The following is a 25860-nucleotide window of genomic DNA, read 5'->3' as shown; positions in this document are numbered from 1 at the left end:
GCTTTGTAATCTTTTTCTGTACTCTTCACCTACTTTACTGCAATCCCCTTATTAAAAGGTTTTTATAGCCATTATTCTAAGAGCTCTCTGGTACTCCAGAGACTTCATGGATCATGAACTGCTTGATCATTCCTCTGTAATAGGACTTTAGGGTTGTTTTTATTGATTTTGGTACATTTGCAGTTGTTTTTGGTATTTTTAGTATAGACTGGGTCAAAATATAAATTTTCTAAGATTTCTGAAAATATTGTTAAGTTGTTTTCTAAAACATTTACACCAATTCTCAGGCACACCGTTCCTATGGGAAAATAGCTTTTAATAATCCTGACAGACAGGCCTGAGTCAGCACATCAGCAACTTGCCTTGCTCCTAAAGACACCTTTGACAGAGCTCCTTCCACCCTGCGGGCTAGAGAGACAGAGATGCAGGGGTCCCAGGTGTGAGAGTCGCCCCTCTTCTGTCAGCTCTGAGGACTCGGCCGAATCTGGAGGGGGAATCACTGCAATCCCCAGCACTTCCAGGAAGCAGTGCTGCAGCAAATGAGCGGTCAGAACACACCAGCTTGTAGGAAGTGCTCAGGGGACCTTGAATCTTGAAGCAGCTACAGGTTCCACTGGGAATAAATTATGAATTTTCACCAAGGTTATCAGAGTCTCTTTCTCAAATTTTATGTTTGAAGTGATTGTGTCTTTGATAGGAGGATATTTTTGGAATTTTAAACAGTGACATTTACTGATATAGTTGATGTGAAAGTGGGTAATTCATTGTTAGATTATATTTGAAGGGTAACTTAAGTTTTATGGGTGACTTGCTGCTGGGATCCTTACCAGTAGCATGGAAGTCATGAAGCATCATTTTTCAACACCCAGGTAACCAACAAGGGGCCGTCTGTCCTTCTGCCCCCAGACGTGAAGCTGGAGAGGGACACGTCTCCTACTTAACCCAAATCAGTCGGGAGGTGGCAGTCACACTCGCCAGTTTGGGGCGTTTTGTAGAACAACGGCTCTGGACAGTTGAAAACTGTATGCGTTCTGGGAGACAGGTCAAGAAACTGCTCAGTAATAAGGAGGTGACAGGGACAGGGATGGAGCAACTGGGAGCAGTGCGGTTCCTTGACTGGATTCCAGGAGAAGAAAGATTCTACAAAGGACATGACTCCCCCCTACGCTGGGCGTGCTGAGATGTCGCCACATGCACAGTGGCAATGCCCCAGGTGTGGCAGCTGCACGTGCTGGCGGAGAACTCCCTGCCAGAGGAGTCTGTGCCGGCAGGCGCCATGTCCTCCTCTCCGGCTTCGGTCTCAGGAGACCTGGCCCAGTGAGGGCCGGAGCGACAGCAAATGGAAAAGGCAGGCCCGATGGGGATGCCGAGACTCTCACATAGTCTTTGAGAAGTCACTGACTCCTGTATGCCTCAGATCTGAGAACCAAACTGGTAAAAATGCCACAAGCCACTAAGTTGGAGTGAAGGCTTGAGAGGACCCCATGGGCCCAGACACTGTTTCCCAGACTCAAGTGAAGACGCAGACCCGGGCTAGAGATCCTTCGTGCTACAAATGTGGCAACACCTTTTTTATTTAGAGTAAGATGTGTTAACATCCAGCATGACAAAATTTGTACAAAGTTCACAATTTAAAAATGAAGTATCACAGCAACTTGTGATTCCACACATTTATAGCAAAATTAAAGTGTCAACAAACCCATGCCGTGTAGTACAAAAATAAATCAAACTTCAGTTCCACAGAGAGCACAATAAATAGTTTATACAAAATTCTGTCTTAATAAATGATTACTTAAATTAACTTAGAAATGAATATGAACAATAAGTTATAATAAACTCTGATGACTCACAATAATTCCATATGAAAGGTCAGCATTCTAATATGTGACACTTTTGTGATCCCTATATAAGTCACAGATAACTTTTGATTTGATATTATGTACCAACGTTACATGAGCAGCAGGTTTGTGCTTAAAATCCCTTTCCATTGTACATAGGTGATAACAATAAGAATCCAAAACTGATACTATCTAGTACTCTACTAAAAGCATTACTATATTGGCAAAGAGGCTGCAGACACAACGCGGCGGGGAAATGCATGTGCTGTTATGAACGATGGCGGCCCTAAGGGCGGCTGCGGCCCTGGGCCGCGTGGGCGGCCTCAGGTGACTGCGAGCACCTTGCTTCAGCTCTCCAAACGCATTCTGAGCATGGCAGCTGCAACCAATAGCACAACAGAAAGGGGGCGCTGTACACAGAAGGTTCCGCAGAGCCCCGAAGTAATTACATCATCTTTTTCCCAGCTCGTGATTAAAGTCCTTGTGGAAAACTGTAAGCTTTTGTACAGTGAACAGTATAAAGTGCCGCTGGGATATACATATATTTATACATATATATATACCGAGGTTGAGTATTGTATCAGAATATTTGTCGTGAGATCCCTGTAGTCTCCCTTCGCAACGTTATGGATCGGCCGTGAGGGCTCCTCGAGAATCCATCCAGGTTCAGTGTCACAAGGCTACTGACGCGAGGAATTGCACACCTCCGTACGGATATATGGGACAAGGTAAGTGCAAATAGTCGACTGGCACATTGTGGGGACAATGACCCTGTAAGTCCTGTTCTGCTAAAAATATTTTTTTTTATTTTTACAAAACCCATCTTTTTTTTTAATTTCATAACAAAAATTTAAAGTACGTCCGTACTTCCTGCATAACATCAAGACATGGAAGGAAGAGGTGCTATTAAATGGAAATCAAGTCAACATCAGAAAACACAACACATCGTCAAAGGACTACTCAGAAGGGGGACGCAGCGCTCAAAAGTGGTCTTATGCATACATATAGTGCAGTCATTTGGAGTAAAACAATCAAATCTGAAAGGTATAAACAAGTCTAAGATGATCTAGTTTAAAGCAAAAAAGTGCTGAAGTATATTTAGTTACTTTTAAAATCTGATTGCATTCATTCTTAGAATAGTCACAAGAAATCAAACAACAAGGCTCTGCAAATGCTCTATGGTCAACTGGTCTCCAGCCAAGTGTCGAAGAGAGACGTCGTGGCGAGAGTCCTCTGAACAGGACCAAACGCTTGCTCAGAGTCAAAGTCGGCGGGGGCAGCAGGAGAGGGACTTTACTGGCCGCCTCCCCACCAGATCCAGCAGAAAACTCGGTCCAGCAACTAGAAGACTCACAAATCATTTGCCTTTATCCCTCAAGTGTAAAATAAGAAGATTCATAACAATCATAGTAATAATCATAATCTTTTAAAGTGAAAAGGGGAAATAAATGCTCTTAAATTATCTTTTAGCTTAAATTGAAAACACACAAACTCTGTCGATAAACTACATTGCAGTAACAGACAGTTCAGAGGGGCACGGAACTCTAGGGGAGATACGGGAAGGTTGTTCCAAAGTTTATTGAAAACGGAAAAGGAAATCTTCATGTTGTCCACCTCTGATAAGATCCTGTCTTAACTGGAGTTTCCATAGTCACACCATGTAATGCTTAGGAGTTAATTTAAAAGTGCTGTGTAAGCTGCTTTGAATCTTCTGCCAAGTTTCCATGGCTTGATGTTGTCTTACAATAAATTACTTATTTCATTTCTTACAGTTAATCCATATGCCATTTCCTTGGAATGCAAAAAACCTCATTTATTGCCCCCACCATACACCATCCTCCTAAAACAAACAAACAAAAAAGTCACATAATATTTCCAAGCATTGTTCAAAAATAAAGCATTTTTGCAACCAATTCTTGCTATGAAACAATATGCACACAAAATGTATTTCTTAAATTCCATAAAGTCCTCCAACATGAGGCAAAATGATAATGTCTAAAAAGTGGCCGCTGGCCACAACATGATCATTCAAAGCTGTGTGTGTGTGAGTGTGTGAGTGTGTGTGTGTGTGTGTGTCCGTTTCAGTTCAAAATACTAAAACATGTATCACTAAAGCATTAAAAAGAATTTACACTCTATTTATTTTGATCAGCTTACCTCTTCAGAAATAGATATACCCCCAAATGTGCATACATCAGCAGCTATAAACATTACATGGCAGAACACTATGTCAGCTTACATGGAAACGTACAAAATGTGGGTGTATTCAAAAACTATTCTGCAGGTACTATTTTTAAAGCAAGACATAAAATCATTATGAAGTCTTGTAAGCATAACACTGTTTCAAACAGAAATCAATATAGAACACTTTCTGGTAAGTTACAGCAGCAAAAAACAAGAGGCATCCTTTTTAAGCAAGAGTTTCATCACTACAGCAGCTGTTCAGACCTGAATTCCTCTCACAGCCTGCTTTATATTTTCCAGTAGGGCTTTATTTTCTGGACTCTGATAACGATCTTGATTTGTATACATTTCCGTCAAAGTAGTCACGTAAGCATCAAAATTTTGTTCATTGATTGGATCCTACGAGATATTAAATAGTAGTTCATATACAACTTTTATTTTCTTAATAGTATATTTACAAAAGCATAAAATAGTATCATAGCATCGTGCCCCTGGTTTTATACTATTTCAAAGGCCGGCTCAGAGCACACTTAAGTTTATGGGATCAGCCCCGCCAACGTTTCTGGCCGTTAACAGTATGGTTTCGGGGTGGTAACCGCAAACATTTGCCAAAGGTTGAAGAACCGTGAAAATAATAATTAAAAAGCCATCTACTTTAGGCTGTGCGCGTGAGGACTCCACATTCCTGCCTCGCAAGCTCAGTCACTTACCATGTGCGGCAGCTGGATGTTGGCCAGGCTGTGGATCAGGGACTGGCTCAGGTTCGCCAGCTCGTGGAGGAGAGACTCGTTCTGCTGCTCAATCACCTTGTTCTCCTCTTCGATGGTCTTCAGGTTGCTCTCCATTGTGGTAATCTGAAACGTACAAGCGCGTGTGACATGTAACACCAGGCGGCCCTAGGAGCCCGTGGTCACCGCCGGGGGCCACCGTCTAGTGCGCGTGAAGAAGGGGCCTCTCGAGGAAAGGGAAAGGCTTCTGCTGTGAGAGCCTGTGGTTGAAGGACCTGCTTCCTATGCTTTGGATTCACAGCACTTGACAGCTGGGGAGCTGAGACTGTTACCCTTTCGCGATCCTGTCCTCTCAGCTGGCCCGATGGGACTGCAGTGCTGAGCGGGCTTAGGGCTTCACTGACGTGATGAGAATACTTGTCCTTTCTAGCCTGAATCAAATGCGGCCACAGCCACACCCTGTAATGTTCCCTTCCTGTGGGGTGTCAGTGTCTCTTCAGATGGCACCAGGCAGGCCCTGTGCCCGCAGGGGTGGCCTTCCTGCATTTCTATAAGGATAAAGCCCCACCATGGACCCTTCCTCACACATTCCAGAGATAATTTAACTCAAGGGGTTTGAGTTCGGGGCCTCTGCCTATAGTCATGCAGGAGCAGCATCACACGCGGCAGGCAGGGAGCTGCTCTGTCTATGGGGGTGTCTGCCTCGGGCACCCAGGGGGCCTCTCCCTGGAAGACCAACCTGACCCACAGAGTCTGGTGCTGGCTTGCCTGACCTGCCCTCTCCTCCCACTCTTGGTCCTGCCTTCTCCCATGTTCTGGCCATCCCTTGACTGTATTGGGTCAAATCCCGGGTTCTCTCAGCCACCAGCTTCAGGCCCAGACTCTCTGTTAGAAAACTGGAGACCCTCAGAGATGCCCTCCAGGATGAAGTGGGTAGGCCTTCTCCTTGAAAGAAATCCAAGCCCCCCCTCCCCATTACTGCAGGGATGGTGCCCTAGGGAGAATGTGCCAAAATCACATAGCTTTATTTCCATGCATGTGCTGGGTGACCTTGTCATTTGTGTTCCTTGGGATTATTTTTCAAATTAATATTCCCTCCCAGCCACCCCTTGCAGGCTCAGGAGTGGACATCTGCCCTCCCACGACTCCTGGGTGGGCCCCGAGGGGCAGTGTGCTGGTGCTTGTCTTCCAGAGCATTCGGTAGCCCTTCGTGGGCAGCCATGTGCCTGCACTCACGGCTGGTGGCAGCTGTGGCTGGGACCTCACTAGAGGGGACATCAGTGTAAGCAGATGTGGGCTTTCTGTGTTGGAATCTAATCTAGGGCGAGTCCCATTGCCCAGGGTCAAGGTTTTAGGGTACACACATGTGTGTGATGAAATCTAATCTAGGGCGAGGCCCATTGCCCAGGGCCAAGGTTTTAGGGTAGACACATGAGGAAGCCTAGCAGCAGGATGGGCACCTTTGTGCTTTCCCTGAGCACAGGGCGGCTCCTGCCCTTTCTACTTGGTGGCTTTGCTAGATGGTGGCTGCTTTAGGCCCCTCAGCCCCTCCTGTCTGTGCTCAGGTAACCCTACAGAGGCCTCCCCATCGCTGGCCCTCAGCAGGCCCTTCTGGATGAGCCCAGCCTGGCTTACCCATCACTGAGTGTCTCAGGGGTCTGGCTGCCCCTTCCTTACTATCCAGGCCAGGCAAACTGGGTGCTTTTTCTGGAAAATGGGAATAATGCTCCCGGCCCACAACATGAACTCACACTGAGATGTGTGGTGTGTTTGCAGTGAGAAGACATTTGTTATTCCTGGGGCCTCTGACCTGATCTCTGCCCCGGCAGAGCAGAGAAGCAGCCTATGGGATGCCCAAACCAGGGGATGCTCCCGTCTCCCGGCTGCAGCAAGATTCTTGGGGACACATGTTAGATCCATTCCTCCTTCAACCTGTGTTCTAGGCTGAGAAACCCAGACACTCCTGCGGAGGCTGGAATGTCTTCCTGTGCTCAGGAGTCTCTGCGGGACCCAGGAGTTAGGCTGTTCCCTCCCATCTACCAGGGTCTGTGGCTGGGGTGGCCTCCCGTGCTTACAATGTATGCTTTGCTTTTCTAAGAGGGGAGCAAATACCACTGTGTTGACCCGCTCAGCAGTGGGACAGAGTATGTAGCCTGAACGCGTGTCCCATGAAGGCACTTGTGTCGCGCCTCTGTGGCTCTGGAAAGGGATCATCTCCTGAACCAGGCAGCATGGTGAGCCTCGGCCAGGGTCAGAGGGGATGTCTGGAGGCCTGAAACCAGAACTGACGGCTATCTGCCAGGTCCCACAGCCTCACCTTCCGCAAGTGCACCCCGTGGCCCCTGGATCTCCTGCATCCCAGCCCACACATGTGGGGCCCCGGGATTCTCACACACGGACACACATTCGCTTGCCTGAGACCTTCCTCCAGGATGGCTAGAGGCTGAGTGTCTCAGGGATGCGGCTGCCCCTTCCTTACTATGCCAGCCAGACAAATGGGCTCTTTTTCTGAAAAATGGGAAATCACGCCAATGTGCAGCATGTTTGCCGTGAGAAGACATTTGTTATTCCTGGGGCCTCTGACCCGCTCTCAGGGGCCCAGAGTAAAGGGGAGGCCTCTCAGCAGCCGTGGAGCTGGCCAGCATGCTGTGGTGGTCGTGCGAGACAGCGCTGCTGAGAACGGTGAGGCAGGGGTGCCGCCCCGCCCCTCTGATGCCGGCCTCCACCCAGCGCCTCCGATGCCAGTCCTCCTTCGATGCCAGGCTGAGATGGGGCTGTGCAGTCTGGGGAGGAGCACAGAGGCGGGCGTCTTCCTCCAAACCCAACCTCTAGCAGCCACGGTACGTGGTTCCTCGCACTCGGAAGGCATCCCTGATCACAGGTGCTTCCACGGGGTGGGGCTGGCATCCAGAGTGGGTCTGGGGGCCTGGTTGGCAGCTGGGCCGGTTGCCTCTGCTATCATGGGTGATATGCATGGGCACATCTGAGTCTGCGTTTCCAGGAACATTGAGTCGCCGGTAAAGGGAGGAGCTCCAGGCGAAGGTGGGCTCTGTCTTTGATTGTTTAAGAAGCACAGAAAGTTTTTCAGGCTGCTAGGAAGCAGTGTGTTCTCGGACTTCCCAAGAAGGTTTCCGTGTCAGCAGCAGGCTGATGGCCAGTCTAGGCCCAAACCTGCATTTTTACAGACTCGTCAACACCTTCTGTCCTTCTGGGCCTCACGTCTCTTAGACTGCGCAGTCCCTGACCACACCTGGAGCAGGGAAAGGTCAGCCCTAGCCCGGGGCCTAACACTGAAAACGAAGACAGCTCAGAACTGTGTTTGCATTTCTTCGTGGTCAGAAAGAAAAGAACAGCAGCATTTTGTAGCATATAAGAGCCGTATTAAATTCCGATCGCAGCGCCACGCGCCGCGGGGTGAAGCCGGGCCGCAAGCACACGGTTGTGAGGCTGTCGTGCAGCAACACAGCTGCGGGCTCCAGAAACCAAACATGGTTGCCATCTGGTCCTTTATGGAAAATGTCTGCCAATCCTGGGCGTAGACCAAGCACCTGGACGGTGTGCTGCGTTTAGAAAACATTTCCGGAAGAAGTGTAAAGGGTGGGAATCCCGAGACGTGAGCAGTGGGGTGGTGGAAGGGTGCAACCCCAAGGCAAGCGTCCTGGAGTGGGAGGGCCACCCCCTGCCCAGGGCTGTGCTGACTGAGGGAGGAGGCAGGTGCTCCAGGGAGGCTGGGTCGCAGAGAGGCTGAGCCCAGGGACAGGGACCACCACCTGACGAGGGCTGTAGGCTATGGGATTAACCAGCCCGCCAATCTTAGAAGCAGTTGAGCTGCACGGGGCTGTTCACGCTGGTCTCTCCGGGCCTTGCACCAGGAGCTGGGGGGTTTCTCATGAACAGCCTGGCTTGAAAACATGAACTCCCTTTCATACTCAAATGCCCCCGCCCCCACCTCCCTGACAAGCGCCTGTGCGGAACCTGACCCTGGGCCCCGGGGAGCAGCCTCCCAGCCTCCCAGCCTCCCGCCTGCCCGCCTGCTCGCAGCCATCCTCCTCCTGCTCCTGCTGATTCCTGTGCTAGGAGGGAGTGCTCCTCTCCCTCCACCTCCCGCGTCTGCAGGGCTCCCACTGTCTCTCCTCAGGCTCCTTGCCCCAGGCCCTTGGCACTCATGTGGTTCGCAGGAACCCCGCTTGCCAGGACGCGCCCAGCTCTTTAGCCCCCGGCTCTCTCTTCCTCAGTGGCTGTCTTCTTCTTTTCCAGGTTCTGTTAACAAGCGACTTCTGGGTGTCCCCTGGGGCAGAGTGTGAGCCTTTCTCATCTCTGCTCCAAGCTCTGGTGTGAACTGAGTTCAATCGGATGAGCCGTGTCCGGGGAATCTGAGAGTCCAGAACCATGGCTTGGTGTGCCCAGCCTGGGTGCCGCAGACGCTGACGCCGAGGCCGCACCGAATCCACCTGAGGGCGCTGGGGAAGCAGCAGAGCCCACAGGCACCTTGGCCAGCTGTCCTGCTGGCTCTGGGCTGCCCCGGGAGGAAGCCCGGGTTAGACTGTGTTGTGACCGGGCCTTGGGACTTCTGACTGCTTTTGCATGAGGTGAAGACCCTGAGGCAGGCTCCTTCTTTTCAAGCTGCCAAGCGTAATGGTGTCTGGATCTTTCAGCCACACAGGAATTGTGTTGGTTGCACTAATTGGACCAAATAGTGTCTGAACACATTCCAAATTGGAAAACTGATCTTCTCAATTAAATAACATTGCATTTGTCCTAATTTGAATTCTTACAACTGAACAGTGAAAAGCCTTTTTCCAAGTTTTAAGGAGAGCACTCCTGGGCTTGAGACACGCAGCCTGTTTCGCAGAGTGGCAGGGGTGGTCCCCCATCTGCACAGGTGTGAAATTTAAAGGCGTGGACGGAGTTTCCTTCTTCCTTCTCTTGGATCTGTTCTTTACTGGGTTTAAGTCTGGAACCCTCCCTGTGCGGGACCCTCATCACGGGGCTGCAGGCCTGAGCACTGACGGTGACGTCCTTCCCTCAGCTCCCATTCCAGAAAGAACGTCGGGGCGTGGACATGCACTTATCAGTCATCTCCTGGCTGGGTCTCGGGACAGGCCGGCGGCCCCGCGTCATCTCTGCGTGGGCTCCGTGTGCAGCCTTGCAATCCTGGGTCAGTGTGGCTTGAACGTGTCACGGGGCACTGGGAGAAGTCTGCCTTTCTTTTGGGTGCAAGTAGACAAGAAAACACGGGTCTGGGCCTGTTCCCTTCCTGGCCTTGCTCCTGAGGCTGTGAGGGTCTAGAAGCATGGGAAAGTCAGGGCCTTGTAGAGGGAAGTGCCAGGGGCGTGGCGCTGCTGCAGGGAGGCCCAGGCCGTCAGGCAGGGCCGCTTTATGCCCTGGAGTCTGCCGGCCCACGTTCCTCCTCCATAGCCCCTGGGGCAGTGGCCAAGGCACAGGCAGCAAGGGGGCGTACACTGTTTTCCGATAAGTTTTGCCCCGGGTCTAACTCACTTCAGGAATATCCGGCTCTAAGTCGCCTGTGTCAGCAGCTGCTGGGCTCTGAGCTCAGGCCTAGTGCTCACAGAACCACTTCCGGGCTGGAGCTCATCCTGCGACCCTGAGAGCTGCAGAGCTGGGGGACTCTGGCTCAGCGTGTTCCTGTCCCTTTTCAGACACAGGCATGCCTTCTAGAATAGGGCAAGGTCCACCCCTGGGCACGTCTGGGAAGTCACCTCTCATCAGCCCAGTCAGTGAGAATAAATGTGAACTCTCAACATTCAGTTTTGAGGTCAGGTCCAAATGGACGCTGCTAGGAGCAGCCACTAACCTCAGAGACAACGAAAGGCACAAAAGGGGCCAGTGAGGGCGGACGCGGGCCTGGGTGCGTCCCGAGGGAGGTCACACCAGTGAGGGCGGACGCGGGCCTGGGTGCGTCCCAAGGGAGGTCACACCAGCGAGGGCGGACGGGGGTCTGGGTGCGTCCCGAGGGAGGTCACACCAGCGAGGGCGGACGCGGGCCTGGGTGCGTCCCGAGGGAGGTCACACCAGTGAGGGTGGACGAGGGCCTGGGTGCTTCCCGAGGGAGGCCATGCCCAGGTGGGCCTGGGTGCTTCCCAAGGGAGGCCGTGCCCAGGTGTGTGTGGAGTGCCCTGGGTTCCCTGGCTACGCAGCCTGAGCAGGCACACCTGTTCTTCTCCAGGGCTTGGGTCTGGGCCGCACAACCTCTAAACCTACTCAGCCCCTGGCTGAGCCGCAGCGGCCAGTGCTTCATCCACAGCTGGCGTGAGAGCTGCTGTCTGTTTCTCGTGGACGGCCACGGCACAGCAGGCCTTCACGGCGGAGGGAGGGATTTCAGTGAGTGGGAAGAACTCTCTTCTTGAACGGCATCCTACTGGAATTGGGTTGCCCCAGTAGACTGTGGACTCAACACCCTAGACAGACAAGGACACTGCCTCATGAGAGAGTGCCCCGCAAGGTGCCATTCAGAGGAGGAAATAAATTAAGATTTTCATGAACAGAATACAACTTGATATGGTTTGGCTCTGTGTCTCGACCCAAATCTCACCTCGAATTGTAATCCCCATAATTCCCACGTGTTAAGGACAGGACCAAGTGCAGGTCATTGGATCATAGGGTTGGTTCTCCCGTGTTGTCCCTGTGATAGTGAGTGAGTCTCAGGAGATCTTATAAATAAGCATCTGGCATTTCCTCTGCTTACACTGCTCCTTCCTGCCGCCTTGCGAAGAAGGTGCCCTGCTTCCCCTTCCCCTCTGCCATGATTCTAAGTCTCCTGAGGCCTCCCCAGCCACGCTGAACTGTGAGTTCCTTAAACCTGCTTCCTTTATAAACTACCCAGTGTCAGGTATTTCCTTATGAGCAGTGTGAGAACGGACTAATCCACAACTCAAGGGTGAAGTTTTGATCTGTCCCAGTGAAACAATCTTTGCTGACTTGGACACCTCCTACTCTCTCCCAGAACCAGCAGCTCGTGGGTGCTCCTGCAGCCACGGGATCTCCTATAAAGTCCACGATGCCGCCTCCATGGCCTCAGCTGGTCCTGGGGCTGAGAAAACCACAGGCTATCACTCCATTCCCAAGCCCAACATTCAGGTAAGTCTCAAGGGAAATTCCAACCTATGTCAGGTAAGCCTTGGCCAGGCCGATGTGAGACTCTGAAAAGGCTGAGCACAGCCCCTGGGGCTACCAGCCCTGTGAGATCAAGGCAGTGATGCCCTCTGGGGAAGTAGGTTGGCATCAAAATGCCTAGGCAGCAGCCACATGGCCTGATGGGGAGTTCCCGCCCTTGGCCTCATCCTTGGTACCCACAAGGGGACCTGGAAATCCCTTTCAGTCGCTTGGTGGGGCCCCAGCCCCAGAGGATGTCTGCATCCCTGGGGACGCTGTGTCCAGGGGTGGAAACCACCTGCTGAGCAGAGCGGAGCTGTTGACCATGGGAAAGGCCCTCACCCTTCCCTAGCCTCAGCTTCCTCATCTGCAGAGGGGGGAAATCAGGGAGCCCCTCAGAGTTTGTTAGGAGGACGACATCCTCAGTAGGTGGCTGGCAGTGTCACCATCCTCCTCTCCATCTGGTCCTCCAGGCTCATTCCCAGCAAACTGAGCAACCTTCACAGAGGCTGGTCAGCATCCCCCGAGAACCTCATCACACCACGGCCTGCTGTGGAGGGGCCAGGATGGAGACCTCATTTCTAAGAGGACAGGACACCTCTGCTCACCTTGTGAGCAACGTGAGGGTCACACGGTCAGCAAATAAATTCCACTCCCAGAGTGTACGTCGGTGACTGGGACAGCAGGCACAAGGCTTGAGGTAAACAGGGTCCAGCCTGGCCTCGGTGGCCTGCGGATGTTGCGTCTCGGTCTTAGAAGCTGTGTGTGTAGGCTGGGCGTGGTTGGTGGCTCACATCTGTAATCCAGCACTTTGGGAGGTCAAGGCGTGCATATCATGAGGTCAGGAGTTCGAGACCAGCCTGGCCAACATGGTGAAACCTCGTCTCTACTAACAATACAAAAATTAGCGGGGTGCGGTGCTGTGTTTCTGTAATCCCAGCTATTTGGGAGGCTGAGGCAGGAGAATCACTTGAACCCGGGAGGGGGAGGTTGCGGTAAGCCGAGATTGTGCCACTGAACTCCAGCCTGGGTGACAGAGCAAGACTCCATCTCAAAAAAAAAAAAAAAAAAAAAAGAAGCCGTGTGTGTAAGATGAGGCTGAGGACATTTACTTTGTGGGCTTGTGGGCTGCCCATGGGCATGGAGGGGGTTAGATGACCATCGAGGCTCTGCCAGTTGCCACTCCGCTTTCTTCCCAGCCCCAGGTTCTGCAGCTACAAGTCACTGGGGCCGCTTCCTCAAACCCCAGGCACCCAGGAGTCCTAAGCGGCAGGCACTGCTTGTTTTAAATTCTGGGAACGTACGAACATAGGCTGTCACTATGCATGTAAGACAGTGACTAAATAACACGAGGACCTAAAGTATCTCAGAGGGAAAGCCTTCACTGTTTGCAGGGACAGGGATCCTCTGAAAACTCCTATTCACAAATGCACTTTATTAAAAAACACAAACACACAGGCAGACTGAAAGCTAGTGGACCATGGCCCCTGTTACAGTGAACACTGCCACGGAAGAGCAAGATCATTAGGTGGAAAAACGAAGGAAACCAAAGAGCAAAGAAGAGGCAGTGACAGCCCTCCTAAAAGCCGATTTCGTGCCGTGTAATAGCGCATGCTAGAGCTAAAATTGAGGGCTTCAAAAACTGTTACCTGAGTTCTGAGTTTAATCATATCGGCTTCCATCTGGGAATTGGATTCATTTAGCTCCTTGATTTCTTCATCTAATTGTTTGATTTCTTCATCATTTTCTATACCTGCAATAATGAATAGTAGAGTATGTTAAAACTATTATATAAAAAAATATTAGAGTTAAAATTTTGGGAGTTTTCTTTGTTCCTTTTATATTTGTAATTGAATTTTCTTGGAAAATATACCCTTGAATTAGAAAGAAAAAAATAATCACAATCTCTCTGTCTTTCTATTCCCTACCACTGCCCCTTCCCTGCCTAAGGCCCTCCACAAAAAGAAACAATCAACTGAGACACATGGCGAGGAGTGTTGCGCTCCCGGGACAGTTGCCCTGGGTCTTAGGTGTGTCCCTGGGATGGGAGGCAGAAGCCATGTGGTCCTAGGTGCTGCTTTGCTGAGCCTGGCCCGTCTGTTTCTCCTGCTTTCATTCTTTCTCTCAACTGCTCTCTGCATCAGTCATTCTGCAAACACCCCAGGCTTGCAGCCAGGCCCTGCAGGCACATTCACCAACAAGCCCAGGTCACCCCTGCCCTCACTCAGCTTAGGTTCTGGGTAGGAAAATGGGCAACCGACGTGCAACCCAAGTGCAGTCTGGGAAATGCCGAGGATGACCGCTCCTCATCCACCAACAGGAAGCTGTGTGGGAGAGAGGGACATGGGAGCTGGCTGGAGGGAGGTGGCCACGAAAGTTGTCTCTGAATATTTGACATTTAGTGAATAAAAAATCTCATTCTGAATGATTAAAAAACATGTATTAACTAGCAGAATTCCCAATTTGTAAACTCTGCCAGAATGACGACCTTGGCCAGGTGTGCACCTGACTATCTGAGTGACCCTGGCGTGTGACTGCCGCCCTGCCGAGGTCCATGGGGCCACATGGACCAGTCTTGGCATACCTGGGCACAGGGCCCTGGTGCCTGTAGTTACAAAGGGCATTTGGATGCCTGCTTCCCTGGCCAGCTGTGTCTGGTTACTGGTAATGCTCTACTGCCAATGCCAAAGAGATGGAGATTCCTCTCTATTGTGACCGCTTGACCTCACACAATTGGGCATACACAGAAGGAGGGCAGGTGTTTTGCAAACCCAATTCCCCTAAAACATTCAGGATTTGAGATTGCTGTTCTCATTGGTCAGACGGCACCACAATGGATCTTCACTCAAAACAAATGGAAAACACATTCAGCCCAGGCCTCCGAGGAGGCTTCCAGTGGGTAGATGCTGTTTTCAAGCACTGCAGACAGAAGGGCAGAAGGGGTGCAATCAGCCAGAGGCTGAGACCTGAGAGCACCCCAGAAACCCTGCTGACATCAGTGGAACAGAGGCGGAGGCTCCTCTCTACTGGGACGTTGGAAAGATGAGAGTGAGAGAGAGTGATGGCTTCGTGGGACTGGGCCTTAGGTGCTGCTTTTAGTGAAATGAAAAAAAAATGTTATAACTTCAGGATAAAAATACCCAAAGCAAAAACAACCCAATTTGTAAAGCAACTAAATCATGAATGAATGTATCATTTAAGAAGCATTCTCCACAAGCTTCTGTGAAATCGCAAGCATCCAAATGCCTTTAGGAGGCTGCAGGGGGCATTAAGAAGGCTGCAGAACCCGGGGCGAGGTGACTCTGTGCCTCTAGAGCCGCCGCGCTGGACTCTTCTCAAGCACAGTCCCAGGGACCCCATCTCGCAGAGTGCTTTCAACATATACATGTATATTTTACTCTATTCTTATGGCAGATTAGCTTTCAGCATATTTCTATCAAAAACCTTAGGTCAGGATGTTTAGTTTCAAGAATTTATGAGAAATGTCAAACTAACAGGCAAACCAGGCTTTGTTATCTAATTGATCTGCCAGATCAGGTCAGCTGTTCTGACTGAAGTCAGTGTCATTTTAAATCCAAATAAAAGTCTTGACATGGGTCCCATGACAACCTTTCACCTCTAGTTTTGTTCTGGGAGTGATGGGTGTGTGGCTATTACTTCCACATCTCTGCTCTGTCCTGGGGGACCCCCTTAGGCCCAAGTGGTCACCAATGGACCCTCGTGGGAGCCTGGGAACTCCTGAGCCCTGGGGCCACCCACTGCAGCTCCGTGCAGCACGCCAGTCCTTTGTAAGGCAGAGGAAGGAGACAGGGAAATGCCAGGGAAGAACTGGAAGGTCACAGTCGCTCTCTCGGCCTACGAGATTCTGGAGGACAAGGGGCTGTGGAAGAGGAAGGCCTGATTTTGTAGAACTGTCCACAGCCAAATCCCTGGGACATACTGTGAGTCCCCAGACACATGTGCCTGGGCATGAAGCCCACGCACGAAGAGGGGAGTTCTGCGTGGGTGTGAAGACCCCTCAGGGAGAGGAGGGCTCTGGGTAGGTGTGAAGACCCCTCAGAGAGAGGAGACCTCTGGGTGGATGTGAAGACCCTCTGGGAGAGGGAGCTCTTGGTGGGTGTGAAGACCCTCAGGGAGAGGAGACCTCTGGGTGGGTGTGAAGACCCTCAGGGAGAGGAGACCTCTGGGTGGCTGGGCTCATTTTCAGGGCTAGAGCTCCTTTCCCTAGCTTGCTTTCTGCTTTGATAGTCAAAGGAAAGAACAAAGCATGATCTTGTTTCCTTCTTTCCTAAAGACTGCCCCTGCCCCACCCCCACAAAAAGTCACTAATGGTGCAACTTCAGCCAAGGTGCCAAGGCGCTAAGAGGCATCCAGCGAACATCTGCAAAAGCGTTCTGAAGGGAGACTCACTAACAGAGTCACGCCGGAGGCTATGGCTGGCCTGAGTGCTCACGCATGATGAGATCACTCCACGGATAAAGAAAATAATATCACTTGTCGGGGGAAGACATGAGAGGAGGCTCGTCCCTAAACTTTAAAACGAAAGAAAGAAAAATACTTCAGAGCCAGAAGGGAACTTCAAGGACAGGTAGAAAAGCTGCTTCTCTTTCAGAAAAATGCTCAAGAGAAAGAGCTAAAATCCAGTGCCAGGCCCTTCTCGGCCAGGCCAGTGCCTTGCGGTGGGCCCCGGTGACTTCTCTTTCCCGCACAGTGTCCAGGCCTCACACGGAGGGAAGCTGCTGAGCAGTCTTGTTACACTGAAGGTGTAAGAGTGACCCCTGGAAAGGCTTCACTCAGGATAGGAAAGAAAAGAAGGCTGGGCATGGTGGTGCATGCCTGTAATTCCTGCACTTTGGGAAGTTGAGGTGGGCAGATGCTTGAGCTCAGGAGTTCAAGACCAGCCTGGGCAACATAGTGAGACCTTGTCTCTCTTAACATATTTAAGGCCAGGCATGGTGGCACATGCCTGTAATCCTAGCACTTTGGGAGGCAGAGGTAGGCAAATTGCTTCACCTCAGGAGTTTGAGCGTGGCCTGGGCAACGTGGTGAAACCCCATCTCTACCAAAAATATGAAAATTGGCTGGGTGTGGTGGTGCACATCTGTAGCTCCAGCTACTCAGGAGGCTGGGGTGGGAGGATTGCTTGAGCCCAGGAGGCGGAGACTGCAGTAAGCCAAGATCGTGCCACTGCTCTCCAGCCTGGGTGAGAGTGAGACCCTACCCCAAAAAAACGAAAGAAAGGAAAAAGAGAAGGATTGGCTTTTCCACAGCCGTAGCAAGGGCAGCAGGAACACAGAGCCTCGGATGTGAAGAATGTCATCATGGCAGTGGCACTGCATGCTGTGCCTCGGTCCCCTGTAGAGCAGCAGAAAAGTCCCCTGGCCTTGCCTGGACTCACTGCACAGACAGAAATGATGGCTGAGCACACAGCTGCGCTCTGGGCATCACTAAGAACCACCTTGGTTCGGTGAGAATATGCCGGGAATTGGCTGCACAGACTCAGCACACACTTGGACTTAGGAAGACCTGGGCGGGACCCACTTCCACCACCTGCTCTCCCAGTGCTCTGCAGTTTGTCTTTGTCACCCACAGATGGACAGGCATGCATTAAGATCTGCAGCAGGGGGACCTGTTTTTGTCCTGAAACTTAGCACTACAGGAACGGCGGGTCCAGCAACCTGGGTGAAAGGCAGGGACCTGGCTGAAGGCTGCCCAGCAGCAGGAGCTGGGCCCAGAGGGTGGGCAGTGACCCTGGGATGTCCGTGTAGCTGCTGCTTTCCCATGATGAAGCCCAGTTGTTGGTTCTTCTAGTTCATAGTCACAGACCAGCTGCTCATCTTTATCCCTCTGAGTTAGCACTTGTTTTTCTGAATGAACCCCTTCTGTGCGTCAGTAACAGGAATGTCTAGTGCCCTAAAGGCCGACTCAGGCCCACCGATGACGAAGACGGTCAGCTGAGGGATCTGCCCACAGCTGCCCAGGGGGACCAGCCCAGGTGTGAACGGCCCTCCTCCAGGATCGGCAGGTCTCCTCTCCATGTCCTCTTTTCTTTTCTGATTTGAACTGGCCTCCATAACCTAGCTGCACTTCCTTCATGAATGGGAAACAAAGGGACGTGGACTCAGATTGATTTATTTAAGGATTTCTGCTCGAATCCAGGGTTTTTTGGGGGTGAAATGCCCGCTAAGTATTTTGAAAACCACCCGGCATGTAGATGGAGCTCAGGCAGTGTTTTCCTTCTGGCAAGGAACACTACTCCATAGTAACTGGGAAGCGAACATTGGCTATCTATCCTGATGTCTCAAAAGTGGGGTCCACACTGGGGGACCTTACACTGCTTGGGACTGCAGCCATGGGAGAGGGTGTGAAGCTGGTCAGGGTATGCTGGAAGGCAGAAACTGCCAGGCCTGGCCTAAGAGACAGGCCGCTGGCTCCAGGGGCCCCAGCCTCTGAGGACACATGTCAGGAAGCTGATGACTCTTCTGGTGAACGATGGGATGAAGCCCAGTTGTTGGTTCCTCTAGTTTACAGAGGAACTGCTCATCTTTATCCCTCCAAGTTGGTGTGTCCCTTGTGTGCAGCGGTAATAGGAATGTTGAGGAACAGGTAGTGCTTGCTGCTGGGAGAGGGAAACCTTCAGACCCTGGGACGTTCAGGCTTCGCTCATGCTGCTCTCAGGACCAATCACAGTCAGATGAGAGGAGACTCCCCTGGCTGCGGCTGGGGGCTTCATGTCTGCATGCTTGGGAGCTGCTCGGGTGTGGCTCAGTCTCTGACTGGTGGTTTTATTAGGGCTTCTCTCACTTCACTCTGCACTTCTCTCTCCTGCTGCCTTGTGAAGAAGGACGTGTTTGCTTCCCCTTCCACCATGATTGTAGGTATCCTGCGACCTCCTAGCCATGTGGAACTGTGAGTCAATCAATCCTCTTTCCTTTATAAATTACTCAGTCTTGGGTATTTCTTCACAGCAGTGTGAGGTGGACTCATACGCCTGTTTTGTGTGTGCTCCCATTTAAAGACAACTTATTTAATAGATAATGTGGATTCCTTAACATTGATCTGCCAGCCACCGCTCACAATGGTGACTCCTGTCTGCAGGGAGCCTGGCTAACACACGTGGTTTCCCTGTAGGCACATCACAGCCCCCTGCACTCACCAGACACTTCGGCTGTTTATCTGGGGGCAGGCTACACAGCAAAGTCATCGACCAAAAGGGCAAAATACATAACACAGGGCACTAAATAGACCACAGGAAGGACTCTGATTTAGTCTGAGATAAGAGGGCTGAGTCTTACCTTGTCCCACCTCTGCTGGGAACCTGCCATGGGAAACCTGAGTGTCCCCTGCTCTGTGAACACACAGGAGTAACTACACAAGCACCGAGATCATTGCCTGTGACTACAAAGGAATTTCAGCAGGGAAGTGAACTCGCAAACAGAGTCCCTAGATCATGAGAGGGGCTGTGGCTATTTCTAAGGCCTTAGTGGCCCTCCTCTCTCCTGCTCCTCCAGAGGCCCGTTTTCCTCTGCAGAATTCTTTTTTTTTTTTAATTTTATTTATTTATTTTTTTAAAGATGGGGTTTCACCATGTTGGTCAGGCTGGTCTTGAACTCCCAACCTCAGGTGATCCACCCGCCTTGGCCTCCAAAGTGCTTGGATTACAGGCGTGAGCCACCGCGCCCAGCCTCCTCTGCAGAATTCTTTACACACCTGTGTCAGTTGGTGGCAAGAGAGACCATCAGAACAAAACAGATTTGCAGGTGGAATCAAGAAAATCAGGCACCAGACATGCAAGAGTGAGGGCAAGAGGGGAGGGGTGCCGTCCTTGTCATCTGTGGCCTGGGGGCCCCAAAGCTGCTCTTGGGTGGAGAAACCCAGGATGAGAGCCTGAGGGACAGAGGCAGAAATGTGGGCACCCTGAGGCTCCAGGGAGTGGGAGAGACCCGCAGCACTTGGGCTTGTGATGCTGGTGAGTAGCGAACTCCGTGAAGCAGGGAGATGGTTTTGAGAAAGGCTGTTTTCTTCTCAAGTTGCTTAGCTTTATGGATGACAGGGCCAGCATCATCCCCGCCTCTGCTTTCTAAGAAAAGTGAGCTGTAATGGTTAAAGGACACAGAGCCGGTGTGGCCGTGCCCACTGGGCAATCCTGAACGTGTGTGCCCCGAGGGCTGGGGTGCTCACCGTTGCTGGCTCGCTGTTTGATGGTCAGCATCTGCTCTCCAGAAAGCTTTGCCTTCTTCATCGCTGACGTGGCTCTTGGGCATCCTGACAAGCTGTGGGTGAGACATGGGATGGCTATTAGTCAACTGTCTGATGCCCCCAGCCCTGCAGGGAAGCTGTGGTAAGCAAGGCATAGAAGAGCATTATTTTATTAGGTCGGTTGCCAGCAAAGGCTGTCTGAGATTGAGAAAAAGCAAAAAGACCGACGCGTACAGTATGACCAGGTACGCACACACAGGAGCGTGTGTGTGTGTGTCTGTGCACTCATGCACGTGCCGTGCACCGATCATGGGCACTCGGCTAGGGCTGCCTCTCGTGGAGGTCCTGGGAGCTGGGGTGCTGAGATGGGAGGAAACTTGCCCTGCATCGCAGAACTTTTAGAGCTTTTTGGAAATTTTAGGGGGACAGTATTGCTTAAGAATCTTCTTCATTATGGAAAGCATCAAGCCTATAGAAAGGGTGGGTTTAAAAGTCAATTTCAAATACACAAAAGTAGAGAGAGCAGAAGGAACTCACCCCCAAGTTCAGTTGCTCTCTCTCACGGCAAGTCACCTGCGCTGCTCCTGCTTCCCCAGTCTCAGATGAGAACACAGGAGGCAACACCCTTATCTCACCCCACATTTTAGCCAGTTTTCTAATATCACCAGCTCTTCATTCTGTTTTCAAACTTCTGGTGTCTCTTCACTTTTCTCAGCTGCTGGTTTGTCGGCCCCAGCGCTTCACAGTGCATGTGGCAGACGTGGCTGGCGAACTCTGGGGCAGGGAGGGGCCTCTGCCTCCTTTTCTGTCTGTCCTTCTGGGTGTGTGCTGAAGATGGCGTGTCCTGTGTGCGGAGCCTCTTCCCTGCAGTCTGTGTCCCAGTTTCCTCACAACTCCTCGGCCTCGGGGGGAGCCTTCCCTCCCTCCCAGGGGCTCCTGGACATGCCCAGCCCAGGGTCAACCGGGGCCTCACTGTGCTAAAGGCCAGGGGCCATCTGGCCTTAATTACGGGGAGGTGAAAAACTTCTGCATATAATGTTGTTGCTGTCGTTGAGACAGGGCTCGCTCTGCTGACCAGGCTGGAGTGCAGTGGGGCCTTCACTGCAGCCTCTGCCTCCCAGGTTGCAGTGATTCTCCTGCCTCAGCCTTGCGAGAAGCTGGGATTACAGGCATCTGCCACCACGCCTGGCTAGTTTTTGTATTTTTAGTAGAGACAGGGTTTCACCATGTTAGCCAGGCTGGTCTCGAACTCCTGACCTCAGGTGATCTGCCCACCTTGGCCTCCCAAAGTGCTGGGATTACAGGCGTGAGCCACCGTGCCTGGCCTGTAATGTTTCATGTATGTATATGACATACATGTTTATGCTCTGTATGTATGTAATAGCCCTCTCACCTGTATATTAAGTGTTAGTGGACCCTGTCCGTGAGTGGCGTGATGACGTGTTAGGGATACATCTAGAAACACTCTGTACTAGTGCAGGTGACGTGTGAAAACATTTTCACTATACTTCATCCACACCACAGGTTTGTGATTTTTTAATGTGCTGTTTGCACCTCACAATTATATTAGAACATTCATAAAATTCTAAAAAATCATTGCTGTTGCCTGACTGTGTCCCCTGAAAATCCGTGCACTGAAATCCTGACCCCTACCATGACAGTGTGAGGAGGAGGGGCTTGTGGGAGGCGACGAAGCCCTGGATAAGGAGCCCTCGTGAGGGGATCTGGGCCCTCAAAACAGGGACCCAGAGAGCTCCTTCACCCCTTCTCCTGTGTGAGGACAGAGTGAGAAGGCGCAGCCCTCACCAGACACCGAACCTGCTGGAGCCCTGTCCTGGAATTCCCGTCTCCAGAACTTAAAGGAATACATTTCTGGTTTGTAAGCTGCCTGAGGTGTGGTGTTTGTTTTTGCATCCCTGGAACATCGAAGACGATCCCCAGTATTTGCTGGGGAAGCCCCAGGGACAGAGAGGCCTCTGGCAGCCAGGTGGCATGGCGGGGTGGGCGCGGTGGCGCCCTGGCTTCTTCTACTCACCCCAACTGCAACCCCAGGAATCCGACAGTCCCTGAGAGAGCCCTGGCTCGTGGTTCCCTTTGCTGTTTTTCCTTGTTCATTCATTCGGTGCTAGATGTTGGCACTGCTGCTTTCTGATGGGGCTCCAACCTTGTCTGCTGTGTTTTCATAGGATATCCCTGTGCTCTTCAAGCTGTCTTTAGCGTGGGGAGTGAACAAACTCCTCCGTTTCCTGAGGAAATAGACTCCTCTTCAGGCCTCCCTGATGGGGCCTGGCAGTGGTCCCCACTCTGGGGCACCCCTCCTGGGCCCCCTCCTTCCTCCCCAACAGATCCCAGCAGGACGCCCTGCAAGTCCAGCCGGAGGGGTGCCGACACTTCTGCTTCCCTAGCTTCTCCGTAAATCCACTTCTGATGGCGGGCTGAAGATTTTCATTTGTGAAGTAAGAAGTTCTCCACAGATCTGTTAATGCTCTCCTAAAACATGATGCTTGGATTTTAAGGCCACTTTCCCCTTCCTGCAGCTGGACGCACGGAGGCTGTGGTACAGGGTTTCCTGCAGGTGTGCCTGCGCCTTGGACCTGCATCCAGGTAGACTCTGCAGTCAGGTGGCTACATCCGGCAAGTCCTTTGTGAAGCCAGGAGGTCCATCGACCTCACACTGCACTACCCCTCATGCGCAAACACACACAGGACGTGGAGCTGGCTAGGAGAGACTTACACATTCCTGCTTGCTCACTTGTGAAATGAGAATAAAGTAGTGAATTGACTGTAAAGTTTAATGAGAAGAAAGTATATTCTTGAGGGCAAGAATTAAAATGCACTTTTTTGTTCACTGCTCTGTATTCCCATGAGGGGATGGCGCTGGAGATACAACAGGTGCCTGGTGACAGTTTCTGAAAGAATAAAATATCGGAATGCAATTTGTGGAGGCCCAGGGTGAGTGTGAGTGCACCCAGGACCTGGAAGATGCTGGCTGAGCCCCAAGAGATGCCTGCCATAGGATTTTGCTGGACCAAGTTAAAAGAAGACGCTGAGTGCAGCTGCCACCCTGGGCTGAGCTGAGGGGAGGGCTGGGGACGAGGGGCTCCTGCAGAGGTCCTGAGGCTGAGCCATGGGACGAGGGTGTCTCCTGGTTGGTCTACGGCGCATGTGGCCCAGCCCTGCTCACTGTGACCCTCAGAAATGCAGGGAGAAGCTCCCATCTTCTGCTCTCTGAACCTCCCTGGCCGTTTCCACTTGCCTTGTGTTTGTGAATGGTAATTGAAGGGCCAGGAGCTGCAGGTGGGGAGACAGAGAGGGCCACAAAGACCCGCCTCCTCCTCCTCGCCATCCTCGCAGGTGAGTGGCCTCCTCTGTGTGCACCTGAGACCCCAACCTTCTGTCAGCACTTCAGTCCAGGCCTGTGCTTCTCCCTCAGTGCGGTCCCTGGGCCTCAGCCTGGGTCCCATCCATTCTGTCCCACAGTTGAGAAATGGCCCCAGGGACTCAGCTGTGGCTGCTCCTCACCCTCAAGGAGAGCTTCCAGCAGCTTCTCTGAGAGCAGCTGCCAATGCTAGGGTTATCTCCTAGAGGAGGGGTCCCCACCCCGGGCCATGCCCTGTTATGAACCCAGCTGCACAATGGAGGTGAGCAGTGGGCTAGCCAGGGAGCCTTCTCACCTGAGCTCCGCTTCCTGCCCATCAGCAGCTCAGGAACGCATCCAGTCCTCACAGGAGCGCACACCCTACTGTGAGCTGTGCCTGTGGAGGATCTAGGGGGCTGCTCCTTATGAGAATCGAATGTCTGATGATCCGAGGTGGACTGGTTTCATCCAGAAACCATCCCACCCTTTCTCCGTGGAAAAATTATCTTTCATGAAACTGGACTCTTGTGCCAAAAGGCTGGGGGCGCCGTCCTAGACAGCCTTCGTGATGGGCTCTTCCCACACGTGCCACCTCCACTGTGTGCTTGCGGCTTCCCCAGGTTCATGATCTTCTCTGCCTTTCAGTGAATGCCCCTGGTACTCCCACTTGAGTGTGCTGTCCTGCCCCGTCCCATCCAACTGACCTCCCAACTCTTTACTGTTCTGCCCACAAAGCAGGGCTGCACCAGGGGACCCACCTGGCGCTGCCTTCCTCAAGTCCCCAGAGCCCTGGGCGCAGCCTCCGGGACGTGGACGTGGCGGTTCACACCCTGGGTTATATTTCCCTTTTCTGCTCATCTAAGGCTGCTTCCTGGAAAGCCGAGCATGTTGCTGCATGTATCCCGGTGTCCAGGAGCCTTTGTAGATGGGAGGTGTTTAGTAAAGACCCACAGAATAGAACGTGGAAATGGACTGATGTTGCCAATGATTTTTTCTTGAAGATTCCACTTCTGCAGAAGCTGCCTCCATCCTCCCCTCCAGCCTCCCCTCCAGTCTCCCCTCCAGCCTCCACCCCCAGCCTCCACCTCACTGGGGGTGGGGAGCTTCCCAGGCCCTTCCTCTTTCATGGGCCTTGCTGCAGAATTTTTAAAGATCTGCTCACGTCTCACTTTCTCTTTCCCACAGTGGACTAAATGCTTGCAGAATTGTAGGGGCAGGCCTGGCGGAGAGCGTTAACCCGTGAACCAGCAGCTCCTTAGCAGTGGGCAGAGAGCAGAACCTCGTTCCCCTGGCTCTGCTCCAGGCTCACTTGTGGGGATTCTTGTTACCTGCAATCTAGGATCTCCAGGAAGAAGCAGAGGACAGGTTGGGAAGTCAGACTTTCTCTGCTTAAGTCCTGCTTCCGCTGCTGACTCATTCTAGGGCCCTCTCTAAGCCTGGGTGTTTTATTTGTAAAATGGGAATTAAAAAGCAAACACAGTTCCCTGCCTCATAGGGATATTTTGAAGGTTGAATATAGAAAAAGGACATTAAATGGCAACCATGAGAGGTAGATGTTGGGCTAGCCAGGCCTGGGAGAACAGGTGAGATCCAGGCCTGTAGAATCACGCTCCGTGAGCTCCTGCCGCCGAAGGCCTGGCTCTGTGGGGACACAGCTGAGGGCCCGAGGCGAGGCCTGTCTATGGCTGGGCTTGGTGACACAGCTCCCAGGGCCTGGCTTGCTGCTGGGGATGTCTCTGCTGCCTTCACTGACCAGCACCAACAGGCCCCTTCCCTGTCCTCTCTATGGCTGGGGTCCCTCCTTGGCCCCACTGGTCATGGGGCGGAGCTGCTTTCCGGCCCTGATTCTGAGGAGGGAGGTGTGGGGGTGCAGGCCCCGGGGTGTACCTATGTGGAACCCTAATAGCCATCCCCTCCTCACACCCGCCCCTAGAACTCCTGGCCACACTGCAGCAGTCAGCCAGGCCAGTGTCCCAGGCTGCCTGGCCCATTTCTCCTTTTCCTGTATTTCATCTTTCTAGAATTATTTTTGGTCTCTTCTTAGCCATAGGTTGCTTTTCCTGCTTTCAAACCTTTAAACGGGGGAGTGGCTCCAGGCATCCAGGTGCCAGGCACACAGCACCGTTCTGTGGCTCCAGGCGTCCAGGTGGCAGGCACACAGCACCGCTCCGTGGCTCCAGGCGTCCAGGTGGCAGGCACACAGCACTGCTCCGTGGCTCCAGGCATCCAGGTGCCAGGCACGCAGCACCGCTCTGTGGTTCCAGGTGTCCAGGTGGCAGGCACGCAGCACTGTTCCGTGGCTCCAGGCATCCAGGTGGCAGGCACACAGCACTGCTCCATGGCTCCAGGTGTCCAGGTGCCAGGCACACAGCAACGTTCCGTGGCTCCAGGCATCCAGGTGGCAGGCACACAGCACTGCTCTGTGGTTCCAGGCGTCCAG

General features: G+C 52.2%; 1 protein-coding gene across 23 annotated transcripts in view; it reads right to left on the bottom strand.

Annotated features, from left to right (window-relative positions):
* Positions 1-1534: 1534 nt before the first annotated feature.
* The window catches only part of MYT1L (myelin transcription factor 1 like), a 525406-nt gene continuing 501080 nt past the window's right edge, over positions 1535-25860 (bottom strand). For 11 of the 23 annotated variants that reach the window (XM_032294258.1, XM_032294256.1, XM_032294259.1 and 8 more), the window contains 4 exons: positions 20045-20136; positions 13507-13616; positions 4733-4876; positions 1535-4421 (listed from right to left, as the gene is read on the bottom strand). In XM_032294258.1, coding sequence (XP_032150149.1) covers positions 4281-4421; positions 4733-4876; positions 13507-13616; positions 20045-20136 — 487 coding nt within the window. In that variant the 3' untranslated portion in view covers positions 1535-4280. The remainder of the gene's footprint in view (positions 4422-4732; positions 4877-13506; positions 13617-20044; positions 20137-25860) is intronic. The other 12 variants (XM_032294269.1, XM_032294273.1, XM_032294268.1 and 9 more) reach the window with 3 other exon arrangements.

The sequence above is a fragment of the Sapajus apella genome, unplaced genomic scaffold (genome assembly GCF_009761245.1).
Source record: "Sapajus apella isolate SASKATOON/1434 unplaced genomic scaffold, GSC_monkey_1.0 scaffold31, whole genome shotgun sequence".
In the NCBI taxonomy this organism is placed as follows: Eukaryota; Metazoa; Chordata; class Mammalia; order Primates; family Cebidae; genus Sapajus; species Sapajus apella.
This window is presented reverse-complemented; position numbering and strand designations above follow the sequence as displayed.